General features: G+C 35.3%; 1 protein-coding gene and 1 long non-coding RNA gene across 4 annotated transcripts in view; one reads left to right on the top strand and one right to left on the bottom strand.

Annotated features, from left to right (window-relative positions):
• The window catches only part of LOC149135357 (uncharacterized), an 86,532-nt gene that overhangs the window by 54,766 nt on the left and 14,352 nt on the right, over positions 1 to 17,414 (top strand). The gene's annotated exons all lie outside the window — the stretch shown is intronic.
• The window catches only part of LOC106882360 (clathrin heavy chain), a 150,829-nt gene continuing 136,640 nt past the window's right edge, over positions 3,226 to 17,414 (bottom strand). Inside the window, exon 9 of the mRNA XM_052968621.2 lies at positions 3,226 to 15,654. Within this exon, the coding sequence (XP_052824581.1) occupies positions 15,208 to 15,654 (447 nt within the window). The 3' untranslated portion in view covers positions 3,226 to 15,207. The remainder of the gene's footprint in view (positions 15,655 to 17,414) is intronic.

The raw sequence follows: 17,414 nt of genomic DNA, 5'->3' as shown, positions 1-17,414 counted from the left end.
TATATATATATATATATATATATATATATATATATATATATATATATATATATATATATATATATATATATATATATATATATATATATATATATATATATATATATATATATATATATATATATATATATATAGAGGCATGGCTGTGTGGTAAGAAGCTTGCTTCCCAACCACATGGTTCCAGGTTCAGTCCCTCTGCGTTGCACCTTGGGCAAGTGACTTCTACTATAGCCTTGGGCCGACCAAAGCCTTCTGAGTGGATTTGGTGGACAGAAACTGAAAGAAATTTGTCATTTATGTATGTATATATATGTATAGGTGTGGCATGGCTGTGTGGTAAGAAGCTAGCCTCCCAACCACACAGTTCTGCATTTGGTAATAGGGGTTTTTTGTTGCTCAGGGGGGATGACCTGGGGCTAAACAAGCAACAACAACACTGAATCAATGAAAGCCAGTTGTGAACGAATTAAATGTTGCAACAAAACAAAAAAAAAGAAAAAATCTGATTTCTGCATAAATATAAAACCTGAGGTTAGATAAATGGAATTCACACACACACACACATACACGCACACATATATACAAACACATACACACACAAACACAGAAACACACACACATCACATATATATATATACACTCACATATGCATATAGATACACACGTGCTCATACATGCACATATGCATATATATACACATGCAGACACAAATACACACATACATATACACGTGCACACATACACACACGTGCACATACACATACACAGAAACACACACACACATCGCATACATACACTGACATACACATACAGGCACACACATATGCACACATACACACACACACATTACAAATAGAAACACACACATGTACACACATACAAACGTAAATGCACAATCACAGACAAATGTACACTCACACACACACATACATACAAACACACACACAAACACAAATGTACACACACGCACAAACACAAACATTCACATACACATATACACACACAAACATAAAATACACATATACAGACACAAACACAGACACACGTACACTCACACACACACACACACTACATTTTATGTGAAGGAATTCGCTCCATCTGAGAATGAAAAACAGGCTTTGGCTCTGCTACATTCTCTGCTGCAAACACAATATGGATTCCTAATGTAGGACAGAGTCTTATAAAAGAGGGGGAGGAGGAGGAGGAGGAGGGTGACAATAGCAGGATTATGAGATGCTGTGGTGTTCATACATATTCCTCATTAGAAACTAATAAACGTAAACAATTTCAAGACCCTTTTTTTTTTTTTGCTTTGCATCGTCTCCTGTCGTGCAGAATTAATAGCATCGACACAAGTCTTTTATTTATTTTTACCCGTTTTTTTTTTTTTTTGTTTTTGTTTTAATGGCAACAATTTTGTTATTTATAAAAGAGAGAGAGAAAAAAAAAACAAACAAGAAAGAAAAAAATTATTACTTTGTTGTAAATATCATTGTCACCACAGCAACCAGGTTATTCTAATGATATTCCCAGTGTTGATGCAAATGATGTCAGCAGTGCGATCGGTGTTGTTGTTGTTGTTGTTGTTCTGCAGAAGATTTGTGAAAACTCTTCCTTCAGCAACTATACTGAAGTCTACATTTGAAGTCATAGTAGCATAAGTGTCATCACCAGCCTCCCCCTCCTCCTCCTCCTCATCATCACTATCAATATCATCACCATCATCCTCACCACCAACACCACCCCTGTTGTCTCACCATTGTCATTATTATCAACCTTGTCATCACCATCATCATCATCATCATCACCATCATGATGTCATTATTGATTCCACTATCTCAGCTTCTATCAGTTGTCGGTATCACTAACAATGATATCACTCCCAGCCTCATCATCATCATCATTATTATTATTATTATTATTATTATTATTATTATTAAGGCTGGTAGAATCGTTAGCACACTGAATGAAATGCTTAGCAGTTTTTCACCTGTCGCTATGTTCTGAGTTCAAATTCTTTTGTGGGGTTGATAAATTAAGTACCAGTGAAACACTGAAGTCGATGTAATCAACTAGTCCCCTCCCCTCAAATTTCAGGCCTTGTGCTTATAGTAAAAAGGATTATTATTATTATTATTATTATTATTATTAATATTAATATGGCAGCATGCTGGCAGAATTGTTAGCACATCGAGCTAAATGCTTAGCAGTATTTCACCTGTTGCTATGTTCTGAGTTCAAATTCCGCCAAGGTTGACTTTGCCTTTCATCCTTTCAGAGTTGATAAATTAAGCACCAGTTGTGTACTGGGGTCGATCTAATCAACTGGTGCCCTCCACCAAAATTTCTGGCTTTGTGCCCATAGTAGAAAGGATTATTATTATTACTATTATCATTATTACTAACTGACCCTGTGCCATAAAAAATGACAGCTAATTGTGGTATTTTATATATATGAATAAGGTACAAAATTAGGTCCATAGTAATCACAAATATAAACATTTGCATATTTCCCTTGTACATGCACACACATACACACACATATACGGACACAGAGTTGAAATGCTGTTTGAGTTTTCTTTTCAGCATTGAAAATATTTTGTGATTGTTTAAGATAGTTATCAGAATTAAATGTTTTGTTGTTATATCCAGCTTTAAATATGAATCCTTCCCATAACAAAACATTCACTGCCACTTACCAACCAGAGGAAATAACTGTTTAGGGGTTGATTGTTGATTATGCTGTTGTGTTTAAACTGGATTTGTTTTTCCATGTTAATCCTATGACAACAGCTTAGAGATATCCAAGGAGGCAATGTGTTTTTGAATGGCATGGAAATGTCTCTCGTGTACGAAACTTTTGGCTCTTAATGAATAGACTAAATTATTGCTATAGAGCCATCCTTTAGCTTTCTAAAGGATATTTTCAAACCAGCCCCAATTGATGAGTGATTAGTTCTCTTTTCTTTGTGTCCACACTAGGACAGTTAGTCAAGTCCTTCAATGTAAGGCAGACCAGTTGACTTGTTTCCATCACCCACCCCCGCAAAAGTCTGGTTGATTTGAATAGCCTGTTGCTTTCGAATTTACCTCAATTTTGTATGAATTAAACTTGTTCTTCACAGACATAGGTGTGTGTGTGTATATATATATATAAGGTTTGTACACTCACACACACACACATAAACAGAACATATATTTTGAAATAATTTTACAAAGACAAAATTCAATTGATGTGAAAAAAATTTGTATTTACATAGATTTACAAAATGATAAAATATATTTTAAAATTGAAGAAAAAAAAATCTGTAGTTATTTATACATAACACACATATATATACATACCATATATATGTATATATATATATATATATATATATATATATCAGCAGCAGTGAAGGCTTTTCTATGCAGGCACCTCATTACAAAAAAAAAAAAAATAAATAAATAGAATAAAAATAAACAAAATTTAGCTTTCTGCAGCAAAAAAAAACAAAACTATCTTTTGTTTCTTCTTTGTCTTTTTTTTTTTTTTTTTTTTTCTCCAAAGACAGAAAACCATTTTTTAAGACTTTCTTTGAAAGTCATGTCTGTTTACCTTGAATTTTATTTCTTTTCGTCTTTCGTAATGTTTTATTAATAAAAAATATCCAAAGTTTTAAAAGTCTCAACAGCAGAGGTACTGAGTCATTAGGTTAATATGACAGCTGATCATATTAGCAGCAGGTGTTTTATTGAGTTAATTATTATAATTAACACCACATTTTATTTCTATTTTCTTCTGTTGCTGTTGTAAGTCTCAAAAAAAAAAAAAAAAGAAAAGGGTTCCAGCTTGTCATTTTAATCTCAGCAAATACCTTGAACCTGTTGTAAAAGATGGGAAATCTTGGTTATATTACCATGGCGTTAGACATGAGGCATTTGGACAAAAATAGCTTCTTGTTTGTTTTTTCTTATATTTTCATTCTTTTCTTTCGTGTTGTTCAAATTTTCAGCAGTACCAGTTAAACCTTCCAGGTACAAATTTCAGAATATAATGAAGGCAGATTCAAATTCCAGAAGGGTAACTTTCAAAGTCAATTGTAAGGATAAAAAAAAAAAAAAAAAAAGAATGTGTCAATCAGTTTTAACAAAAAAAAAAAAAAAAAGTCTCAAACACCTGATACTATCAATATTCACAAAACAGTGCTACAAAAAAAAAAAAGCACATTGAGGGTTAGCAAATGAATGAGGTGAATATTGACATATTAATTTTGTTGTATCTTGGGAAGATCGTTATGCCTATGATAAACATACCATTCCAAGATACCACAAAATCTGTTTCCACACGCAAATCCACATCAAGAATCTTGCAGACCAAACACAAAAGGAAGTAAATATCTTCTTTCAATTGACTTATGAGAGATAACAAGCTTCAAACAGGAGATGACAAATTCTCCTAAAGAAAAAAAATAAAAATAATAACACTGCAAGTATTCATTTAACACAGAAAGTATTATTATTATTATTAATAATAATTATTCTGCAAATGAAATTAAGAAAAGAAAATTTCTATAAAATATAATGATAGATTGATAAAGAGGTACAGGGCCATTTGCTGAAAGGAAAGATTATTATTGATTACATTGATGACCCCCTGATTTATTACTGGTATTCGCTCTATCAGCTAGTGTAAGGGGGAGGATGAAAGGTCAAGCTTATTTTGAATTTGGAACCGAGAAGAAGGGAGATAAATGCTCTAAACCATTTAGTCTGATTCTCTACTTTCTATTCCATGCATTGTTTCTACACAGCCTTTTATAAAACTAACTAGCTGACCATGTGCCACCGTCAATAATGATGGCTAATTGTAGTATTTTATATATAAATAAGATACATAACGATCACACAAGCATTCACATACTTCCCTTGTACACGCACACACATATACAGAGTTGAAACGGTGACATCTTTTTTCACCCTTTCCTTTCTCTCATTGTTATTACTTTCTTTCACTCCCTCTCAGTCAGGGCTATTACTCACACTACTTCTCCTTCACTGAATTACTATTTTCTCTCCTTCCTCCTTGTCCGGCATGATTCTGAACAAACACAAATATATATAAGCACTATGCTCATTATTATATTAGGAGATAAATGCATAACAGTCAGAGTAATAATGCTTTATCAGTAGTCAAGACTAGAAACACTGTAGCAGCACCTGTCTAGTTCTGTCTACTGCAAAGTCACTAAAAGAAATGGATATCGATTTTTGGGTCTGTCTCTCTTTTGAAAGCTTTCCATCATTCATTCCATTCACTGGAATTTTAAAATCTTGTGAGAGGTTTAAAAGTATAAACATGCTAGCCTTAAGGAGTGCTTCCTGCAATTGTTAATTTGGAGAATCTAACAACATTTTGGACAGTAAAAAAGTACAGTAATAGTAGTTTGGTGCTGTATGGTCATATGGCTAAGAAGTTTGCTTCATAACCACAAGGTCTTTGGTTCAATCCTTCTGTGTGTCACCTTGAGAAAATGTCATTTTTTACAGCATTAGTTCAATCCATACTTTGGAAGTGAAATTGGGAAGATGGAAATTCTACAGAAGACTGTCGGGTGGATTTTACCTGTCATTCAAAAGAAACAACAACATCGCACACACTGTGTCACTGATTCTGCCTGAGAATTACATCAAGGGGTACACACGTCTGGAGTATTCAATCATCTAAACAGGAGCAGGTAATTCAGTTGATTGATCAACTTAAATCTTTGTTGTTGAATGTAAGATGCTCCACCACCACCACCACCAAAATATTGCTTTACCAAAATTACTCCATAATTAATTATTCTGTGATGTCAAATAAAACTTCAATGAATTATTTTAAACTGGAAAATATAGAAGATCAATGCCTCAAAAATATTTTCATGCCAAATTTCTTAATTTATGTCATTAAAATTTTTATCTAAATAAATTAATTAAAAATTATTTAGTGTGGAGGTAAATCATTTTTAATGATGAAACTCAATCTAAAAATAAATCTATAAATAATAGCATAAGGAATGTTAAGCTGAAAAAAACTCCTTGGATGGAAAGAAAAAAAAAGGGTCAAATTCTACCCACGGGACTCGAACCCATATCTTCTGTGAACATGAAAGATGTCCTGGCCATTTATACCAAAGCAATAGATTTCCTCACTCCATCTTTGAAGCTTTTTTCTTACCAGAAAAGATTCTAAGATGATGACTGTAAGAATTTAGAAAGTTCCAAAAAGTATAAAATGAATTTTTTAATGGTGGAAATTGAAGAAAATAAAAGTTATAAATAATTCTTTCTATTAACTGCGTGTAGAATAAATGGGTTTAAAAAAACACCTTGGATGGAAAGATGTCAAAAACTGCACATGGGATATGAGCTCACATCTGTGAACATTATACCATTATGCCTGTCCCATGAGCAGTCTGACTTCTTTCCATCCAAGGGGTTTTTACAAGCTGTTAATCATAGCTTTATCTACTTTAACTTCTTTTATTTGCTTCAATCATTTGACTGCGGCCATGCTGGGGCACCGCCTTTAGTCAAGCAAATCAACCCCAGGACTTATTCTATTGGTCGCTCTTGCTGAACTGCTAAGTGACGGGGATGTAAACACACCAGCATCAGTTGCTAAGCAATGTTGGGGGGACAAACACAGACACACAAACATATATATATATATATATACATATACAACGGGCTTCTTTCAGTTTCCGTCTACCAAATCCACTCACAGATCTTTGGTCAGCCTGAGGCTATAGTAGGAGACACTTGCCCAAGGTGTCATGCAGTGGGACTGAACCCGGAACCATGTGGTTGGAAAGCAAGCTACTTACCACACAGCCACTCCTGTGCCTATTAAAAATAATTTACTTCATATCTCTTGGAGTTTCTGAATTTTTATGATGTAAACAAACTTAGGTTATAAAGAAAATGTTGGAAGATAAAAAAGAAATATATGAAGCAAGTTCTCCTGGAATTTAGTTATTAAATACAACTAATGTTAACAACAACAAAATAACGAAGACAGACAGCTTCTTACAGTGCGAAAAGAGAAACGGTTAATAACCTTTAGGTATTTTGGACGCAAACTCCCATCGTCAGAAGTAAAACAGTCAAGAAATGTGAGTCAATGTGGCCATCACTGCATAGACTCGCATTTCTTGATTCTGCTCTCTTCTGATGAGTCTTTGTGCACGAAATACCTGAAGGCTATAAAACTTTCTCATTTTCGCATTGTAAAAAGTTCTCCATCTTCCTTATTATTATTATTATTATTATTATTATTATTATTCAGTAGTTTTATTTTTATAGCATGCTTTCACTTCACTACCGAGCGCAGCTCTGTGTGCCTTGGGTATGTGCTGTGATGCTCTTATGGTTACTGTATTGAAAGTGTTTTGCGTAGGATGTGTGCAGTGCCCAGTAGTGCAATTTTCTGTATGTTATATATATTTGTAAGTCCTGGTGTTTTTGTTATGTATTTGTCTGAATATTTTATTATTATTATTATTATTATTATTATTATTATTATTTTACTTCTTTATCACAATGCTTCAAGCAAAGCTACAACGTTCTTCTTTAATGTTAAAAATATTAAGTTGGTTTGCTCCTCTGTCTACGTTATAGGCAAAAGAATAGATTTAGAAAAACACTATGATGATTTGAATAATTATTTAGAGGGAAAAATGCAGTAATTAAACTATAGATGCAGTCATTCATAAAGTGTTTATATGTTTCTTGTAATTATCTGCGTGCATGTATATGTTTATAAATGCATAAACGTGTGTGTGTTCATAAATGGATGTTTTTATTTAGGGAGACATGTCTATTGATGTAATTTCTCTCAGGTGAACATCACCATCATTTAATATCCATATTCCCATGCTTGCATGACTCTGAGGAGATTTGTTGGGGTAGATTTTTTTTTTTATGGCTGGATGCTCTTCCTGTTACCAACCCTTGTCAGTTTCCCTGCAGGCGATGTTTCCCTTAGGTCAGACATGTTTGCCATGGAAGACTGGATGTGAGCAACATCCTTTGTCTGATGATGATAATGCCTGTTTACAGTCATGTGACCTCAAGAAAAAAGTACACACACATGTGCACACAAGACAGAGGCATCTTTCAGTTTCTCAACCAAATCCACTCACAAGGATTTGGTCGACCCAGGGTTATAGTAAAAGACACTTGCCCATGGTACCACACAGTGGGACTGAACCTGAGACCACATAGTAGGGAAACAAACCTGCAGCTATCATACATAAAACAGATAACAGAGAATAAAATGTTTAAAGCTGAAAGTTTTGTAACCCAATTCTCTTCTCTCTCTCTCTTTCTCTCTTTCTGTATTTACAGTGTGGGGTCCCACCTCACACTCACTCAAAAAGCATCAATAAACATAATAAAGACACCTTTTGTTATTCCTTTTTACAATCCCTAAATATTAGAGTCAAATATAGACTTTCTTGCACAGATGGCAGAGAAGATAAATCTTGTCTTTCAATTGACATGAGCTTATCTATTCTTCTGGTGTGTATACAGGAATATATACAAACTGCAAGCAAGCATGCTTATCAGCATCTATCATTCCCTCTCATTCTCTCACTCCATACTTCATTATAGAAAAGTCTTTCACACACACAGAATTTCAAGACAATCATAACTAAAGAGCAATAAGCATGCTTCTGAGTTTCATGCAAAGGAAAACCTTACACTCTTCAGACGGACATGTTGTAGACTTAAGTCAACAACATGTCCATCTAAAAAGTGCAAGGCTCTGCATGGCAGGGAACTTGGAGCCATGATTGTTGCTTGTTAGTAGGATTATCATTGAAATATATTATACACTCTCACTATTTTCATATTGTGGAGTACTTTGTGTGTTGTGTATTGTAACTGAAAATCACTGCCAATCACACACATACAATTAGACTTAATAAATGAAGAAATATAAATTTTCTTTTCTTTTTTTTTTTATCATTTGTTTCAGTCATTGGACTGCAGCCATGCTGGGGACACCAACATAAAGGGTTTAGTCAAACAAATCAAATCCAGTACTTATTTTTTTTTTAGCCTGGCATTTATTCTATTGGTCTCTTTTTGCCAAACCACTAAGTTATGGGGGCCATAAACAAACCAACATTTACTCTTTTATTCGTTTCAGTCATTTGGCTGCAGCCATGCTGGAGCACCGCCTTTAGTTGAACAAATCGACCCCAGGACTTATTCTTTGTAAGCCTAGTACTTATTTTATCGGCCTCTTCTGCCGAGCCACTATGTTACAGGGGACGCAAACACGCCGCCATCGGTTGTCAAGCAATGGAAGGGGGCACAAACACAGACACACGAACATTTGTAAAAAGTTTTAAAAAATGTTTGTTTTAAGAACATCCTACTTACATTTTGGTGCAAAAAAAATAAACCTTGGAATGATCTTACAACACACACACACACACACACACAATATATGTCTATGTCTGTATGTATATCTTACACATGTACACTGCATGCATATTCCTAATTATTTATTTTTAATGGTTGCCATCAAGAATTACACATTAATATATCAAAAGAAATTTTTGTAGTAAAAATAATATTTAAAAGTTTTGCACTGCTTAGAATTTGTGTTTCAGGAAAGGAAAATAGATGATAAGTTTGTGTAAACAGAATCCTGCGAAAATTTTGAAGCTTCAATGGTTAGAAAAATAAAATGAAATTTGTACCATTTATGCATTTAATAATTTTGACATTCACACACACACACAATCATATGGAATTTTGTCAGTGAACAGGTCGCAAATTAAATTTATACGTTGAAGTGAATCTAACGGTTTTTGTGTGTTTCTAAATGGCTTATAAACACCTTCCATGCTGCAATTGTTTACATATACATACATATATATATATATATATATATATATATATATATATATATATATATATATCTCCAGATAAGAAGACAAAGAAAGACTTTTATACATCCTTAATGACCGGTTAGAATTGTTTCTGTACCATCTCTGCTTTCAACACCATCATCATCATCATCATCATCGTTTAACGTCCGCTTTCCATGCTAGCATGAGTTGGACGACTTGACTGAGGACTGGTGAAACTGGATGGCAACACCAGGCTCCAATCTAAATTTGGCAGAGTTTCTACAGCTGGATGCCCTTCCTAACGCCAACCACTCAGAGAGTTCATGCAAAAGTCCCAAGTAAAAATTTACATAATATTTACAGTTTTAAATATTATCTTTTTACCCACCTGGGACCTTGTGTATGTATATATATATATATATATATATATATATTGCATGGTGTGACTGTGAAAAAGCAAATAACAAATGGGGTACGTATCAAAGTGTGTATTCAGTAGTTTGAGGAGATACCAGTTAATAAACACACACAACTGCATGTATGCACACACGCTAACATTTTAAACAATTTTATTATGTCTACTTCACATTCAGATGAATTTTATTGAGATAAAAGTTCCAGGTTGTCACAGAAAGACAGAATCTTTGATAAGGGTTCTGGCTATTCTCTTTCAGACTAGCTTCTTTCCTGCTGGCTTCCAGCTAGCAACCAGCTCCCTTTCCTGTGCTGACTTGAACTGTCTGAACACATGTTGCTGCTAGTCAACAATATTGGAAGGCCAGTAAACCTGGTTGGAAGTAGTTGACGAGTTTTAAACCTTCATTAAAAGGACTTGTCCTGTCTATGAATATGAAGACTACTTCTATGGTGGACTGCATAGAACAAACTCATCAATCAGTAGTTAAGGTTTAACAAGCAGAAAGACAAAAACTAGCAATATCACTGCTGGACTCACACCTCAGAGCTTCATTCAACATATTCATAGTGCTGGTCATCTCAGTACGTCCCTGCTCTATGTCCAGCCATTTTGACAAACCACTAAGTTATGGGGGACATAAACAAACCAACATTTACTCTTTTACTTGTTTCAGTCATTTGACTGCGGCCGTGCTGCAGCACTGCGTTTAGTCGAACAAATCGACCCCAGGACTTATTCTTTGTAAGCCTAGTACTTATTTTATCGGTCTCTTCTGCCGAGTCGCTAAGTTACAGGGGACACAAACATACCAACATCAGTTGTCAAGCAATGGAAGGGGGGACAAACACAGACACACAAACATTTGTAAACAGTTTTAAAAAAATTTTGTTTTAAGAACATCCTACTTACATTTTGGTGCAAAAAAAATAAACCTTGGAATGATCTTACAACACACACACACACACACACACACACACACACACACACAATATATGTATGCCACTGGTTCAGAAAGTCCAGGAAGAGAGACCAAAAGTCATGATCTGGTGCAACTCACCCTCACAAACCCTAATCACAGTCTAGCACAACTGAAGACTAAAACTTCTTGCCACCACAAACAAACAAATGGTTAAACTTTTGTTGTGCAATCGGAATATCCAAGATGCCTGCATCAATGATATATTGTTGCTTCTTTACATGTGGTGTTAGTGGGAGCAGTACAATCACAATGGAGCCCCCACTACATGGATCTTTCCTTCTCCATTGTTGATGCTGTTATCTATTAGGTGGAATCTGGACAAACTTCAGCCATATGGGAATATATTTGTCTGCAACTTCCTCATACAAGGAAAACAGAAGAACATGGTTTTTTTTTGTATGAGAGGAAGGCATTCCAACAGGTTCCCATAGTTTGTGGTTCTGGGTCACAATCACACTTGGTGTTTGGAAGAACATATTTCTAACTCATTGAGGGCCACCTTTGTTCCCTCATCTTCAATTCTCATCTCATTCAAACTTTTAGCATTTGTATCACTTTGTCAAACGTAATGCTTATTTATTCACATTCGTAATTAATCATGCATTATCTTGTAGCATTGAGATATCGATGATGTGACTGTTTACTTTTAGAATGACATTATATGGTTGGTGTGAGAGGCCAGATATGGCCAGTTTATAGGATAAAGGGCAAGTCACTGCAGCTTTCATCCAAAATAAGCTAACCTCTTATGGACATGCAGTGTTTCAAAACAAAACATATACCAAAGGAAATATATTGCCTGTCAGTGGTGTATATACATTAAGTATAATATATAGATGGCTATTTTAATTTAATACTGCTTCAATTACATACACCGGATTATTTATATATATTTGATTCTTTTGCACTGGCACAAGAAATTGAAGTTTGCAGAGGACGGATACTATCAAAGAAAATGATACCTGGTAATTATTCTACCGATTGTGGTAGAGTTTAAAAATCAGAGGGGAAAAAAAATAATAATAAGTACTGCTTGGCATGAGTTAACTTCACTCCACCATCCTTGGAAAATAACATATATTTCACATATATTAAAGTGCCCTGGGCTAATTCATAATGTGCAGCAATAACAGAATTTCATCTGAACAGAATTGACCAGGCAAGGTGAAAAAAAATGAAAAGATGGACAATTTAAATAAACAAAAGAAGTTAGAAATTTATCCAACTAAATTTAGCCAAAAAATTTATCTCTGCCCATAACCATGCCTGAGATCCTGGTTCTTTGATACAAATTTCATGTTTTAAAAGGATCTAAATTTAAAACCTTCCTTCAAAATCTCATGTTGATTTATGACAACATTATTTAACTGAATTTTTCAATTTAAAAAAAAAATAAATTGAAACAAAGGCAGTGTATGTAATTCAACACAAATGTGGTGATAAAAAGTTAAAAATCTAAAAGCAAGGGGGGTAACTCCTAGCAAAAAACTAAGTTTTGGGGTGAAAATCTAGAAAATTATGGAGAAATTTGATCTGGTCTTTAAGGCAAATGGTGAAAGTGGGATTGAGGAAGTCCAAAACATGTCTATTGCATTGACCAGTTGGCTTAAAGTCCAGATCCACTGTTATACTTGTCAGAAATTTCGGTCAAGAATTACGAGCCTGGGTGGTTTTCTTGAGTAGGAGGGAAGCAATGCAATTGTTTTGATGTTAGAATATATTCCTTTGGTTTGGGATTCTAATAAACTATGTGGCTATATGTATGTATGCAAGCCTGCATGTGAGTTACATAAAATCAGGACTATGCGGAAGCATGTGTTTGTATAGGCTTTTGCATTTATTGCAGTGAGAGGGTGTTAGATTTTAAAATGAAAAATATGCAAGTGACACATATTTGATGGATGTGTGCATGTGTATAAATATATCATTGTTTTCATGTACATGGACATCTCAAAAGTAAATAAACACCGCTAATTATTATTATTATTATTATTATTATTATTATATATATATATATATATATATATATATATATATATATATATGACGTGTGTGTGTATGCAGGGCTGTGGAGTCAAAACAAAAAACTTTGACTCTTGATTCTGACTTCTGTACCAATGGCACCTCCGACTCTGACTCCTCTTTATGTAATTAAGTAATTATAGTCTACATATCTCATAAAGCATATGCATACGCTTGTACTTTGAGTCAGCCTATATGTTATTATTGGTTTATATTAAAGAATAAAGACATTGTGAGTCAGTATAGTTTTATCGACTCCAGCTGCCCCTTAATTGTTTCCGACTCTGACCCCACAGCCCTGTGTGTGCATGTGCGTATATTTATATATATATATTAGTGACATATTTTTGTAAAACAAAATAATGTAAGCTCTAGATAAAAGTTTGATGAAACCCTCTATAAATGTAAATCAAAATGTAATCTAATTTTACAAATTAAAACAAAACAATCCATGCCACTAATGCATTATCCTCATCAATACACAGGTTACAGATGGTGGCAGAGTCCTTTGGATATGAAGGATGGCTCAACACTACCCTTAGATATGAATCATAGTCATATACAACATGCATATATCAGATTAATTCTACACACTTCTATCACAAACATAATGAGAGCTCATGGTTTTGTACAAAATAAATGTAAACTCATACACTCTCTCACTCTCTCTCTCTCTCCACACACACACTGACTTTTATTCTTCATACATACATATTAATTTTCAAATTTAGAATTCTTATATTTAAAACATAAAATTTGCCTCCGTATTTTTTCTCAGTCGCAAAAAAATGAACACAATATAAATGCCCTGACAGCTCACATCGTTTTCCTTCCTTCACGTATAACTGCAGTCAAAATATGGTAATAATATTTTCCATCGATTCCCATTTCAGACCAGGCGACTAGTTTGATGCATGCCAAAATATGCCTGTATGTTTATATTCTCTCTCTCTCTCTCTCTTTATATATACATACATACACACACACATATATATATGTATATATATGCTAATATTGAACAGTGAGAATGAGTGCTCAACACCACATTGGTGGATAAATATTGTTTATGTGTGGGTTAACAGGGTTGCCAATGGTTTCATGCAGATAGAAATCACTTAACAATTATCTAGCCCGCCACATGGAAATGCTTGTACTCATCTCCATCTTGGAGGAGAATCACAGACAAGTACCAATTTTTTTATGTGGTAAGCTTGATAATTGCTAAGAGAATTCTCTACATGAAACCGCTGGTAGCTTTGTTAACCACAAATAAAATATGAATGTATGTATATATATATGCGCATGCACACACACACACATTTATGCACACATACATACATATACACATACTTCATATTACTCAGAAAGTCATGTATGCGTTTTTGCAGAGATATCACACATCTCCATCCGTTTTGCCAAACACACATACATACTTATGTCTGCCTGCAACACATGCATGCAACGACCGCTGCAGCATGAACGTTTATTTGCACTGTTTTGCACAGAATTTTGCATTGAGTTGTTCAAAAACCAAACACTTGGGATAAAACGAAAAAAACATTTTGGCAGTGTAGAATGTTATTCACAATCAAGAAGGGAATAACCCTCATCTTTTTTCTTTTTTGCTTTTTCTTTGGTTCATTTGGTTTGTTTGGTTGTTGTTGTTGTTTTTTTCCCTCTTTTAATCTTGACTGTTCTGATTAAAGCTGCCTTATGTTTTTAGCGACATAGCATCGACTGTGTCTCATCTATATCTATATTCCTCTTCTGTGGTTTTCTACATATGGACAAATTAATCTCACCTCATACAATGACACGGCACCAATGTCACGTTCTAGTAACTTTAGAGGGAAATCTGAGAGAAGTTCTAGATGCATCCATATGTTTTTCTGTGTCTGTTATGAATCGCTTTCACTTGCCTCCTCCTGACTGTGGCTACTTCGGCTGTCGCTGTCTTCATAACAAATTGTCGGTAGACTGGACGGTGATAATAACAGGGGCACCTTAGAACAATCCTTCATCATGCTACTGCTACAACTAGTACTACAGCTACTACTACTAACATGAGCAATACTGCTTCTTGTTGTTGTTGTGATGGTGGTTGTGGTGTTATTAGTGGTTGTGGTGCGGTTGGTGTTGGTATTATTATTAACCTGGAAGCTCAAGTTGTTGTTGTTATTGTGGTTTTTGTTTTTGTGCGGAATCTGATCTTTCTTGCTTGATTCCTCTTTGTTTTGTCCTTTCCCAGCCATAACACGCTCCAGCCGGTTCGCTTGGTTTGCCCACTTGGCACTTTCTCGGATTTGGGCAATCAGAAGGTCTTTCTTGATGTCAACGCTTAATATCTGTTTGAAAGATAAAGAAAAAAAATTAGTCGAGTAAAACGATAGAGCATTCAAACGATACTGCACACACACACACACACACACACACAGACTAGAACTCTGTCAGCTATGATAGTCGATCCAATAAATGGAATTGCCTGCTCGTGAAATTAAAGTGTAAGTGGCTGAGCGCTCCACAGATACACATACCCATAATGCTGTCCTCAGGGATATTCAGCATGACGTAGAATATGATAAGGCTAGCCCCTTTGTAATTGCAGGTACAAGTCATTTTTGCCAGCTGACTGGGCTGGAGCAACGTGAAATGAAGTGTCTTGCTCAAGGACAGAACATGTCTCCAGGAATTGAACTCATGACCCTGAGTCAATTACCCTAACCATTATGCCACATACTTTCACCCACTTACGCACACACACACATATAAAAGGCAAAAGCATTTGGCATCATATTTGCTTTTTCTTAATTTTATTTACAGAAGTATGACATTTACATAAGCATTTTCTGTTGAGTCCCTGGACAATTTCCATGGTATATCATAACAAGAGCATTCAGAGAGCGCAAACCTCCGCCAAGGCAACATCAACGTCCTCTCAACAATTAGCCAGAGATGAGATTTTCAAAATGAGAATATCTGAAAAAAACTTGACTACTCTCACAAAGAAAAGTGGGGCAATAATGGGGTAGTGATTCAAAATAATGGGTTCATTATGTTAAGTTTTATTTTGTCCTTGGAACTTTCCACCACCCCCAAGGGGGCAATACTGCCCACTTTGGGAACCAATGCTCCAAGGGATAAGACAGCCAATAGTCTTTTAGTATGTGAACATAGCATTCAGCCTATTGCGTCCGTGGAAGTGAGTCTCTCTTTCATGCGTGCATTCTTGATCTGGGTTTTGCCTGACAGACAGTTTTGTTTTTCCCAATTGTCCTTTTCTTCTTCGATGGAATTCAATGGGTTATATTGTATTAGTCTAGTATTCAATTTAGAGCATTGGGCTCATAACCATGAGGTAATGAGTTCAATTCCTAAATTGGGCTGCGTGTTGTGTTCTTGAGCAAGACACTTTATTTCACGTTGCTCCAGTTAACTCAGCTGTAGAAATGAGTTGCAACGTCACAGGTGCCAAGCTGTATCGGCCCCTTTGCTTCTCCCTTGGATAACAAGGTGCCATGGAGAGAGGAGGCTGGTATGCATGGGCAGTTGATGGTCTTCCATAAACAACCTTGCCCGGGCTTGTGCCACGGAGGGGAACTTTCTAAGTGCAATCCTATGGTCATTCACGACCTAAGGTGGTCCTTTCTTTCTACTCAAGGTCCAAGTTAGAATTACACTTACAACACATCCAGCTACAGAAACCATGCCAAAGTAGACAGTGGAGCAACAATCCAGTTCTTGGGCCTGTTGGACCCTGTCGAAGAATCCACCCCATTAAACAAAGACATTAAATGATGATAATGAAATTATTGTATACAGTGCTCAGGTGCACTACAACCTGTCAAAAGTGCGTATAAAGCATATGCAGTATTGTACAAATGTCTGGAAAGTGAACAGTGTATAAGTCGGATACATGCTTGTGCGTGTAGGGAGGGGAGAAAATCAGGTGTAGTGTTGGCAAATCTCAGGAAGCATGGAAGATTTGAAGGATGCAGTGCTCCGACAACTAACAACTGATGCTGGCAGATTGTTCCATACTTCAGCAACTCTTAGCGTGAAAAGGTGTTTCCGAAAGTCATGGGAGCTGTGCTGTTTTCTGACTTTG

This window comes from Octopus bimaculoides, chromosome 6, assembly GCF_046866305.1.
Source record: "Octopus bimaculoides isolate indiv1 chromosome 6, ASM4686630v1, whole genome shotgun sequence".
NCBI lineage: Eukaryota > Metazoa > Mollusca > Cephalopoda > Octopoda > Octopodidae > Octopus > Octopus bimaculoides.
The sequence above is the reverse complement of the archived record's forward strand: the minus strand, read 5'-3'. Positions and strand labels throughout refer to the sequence as shown.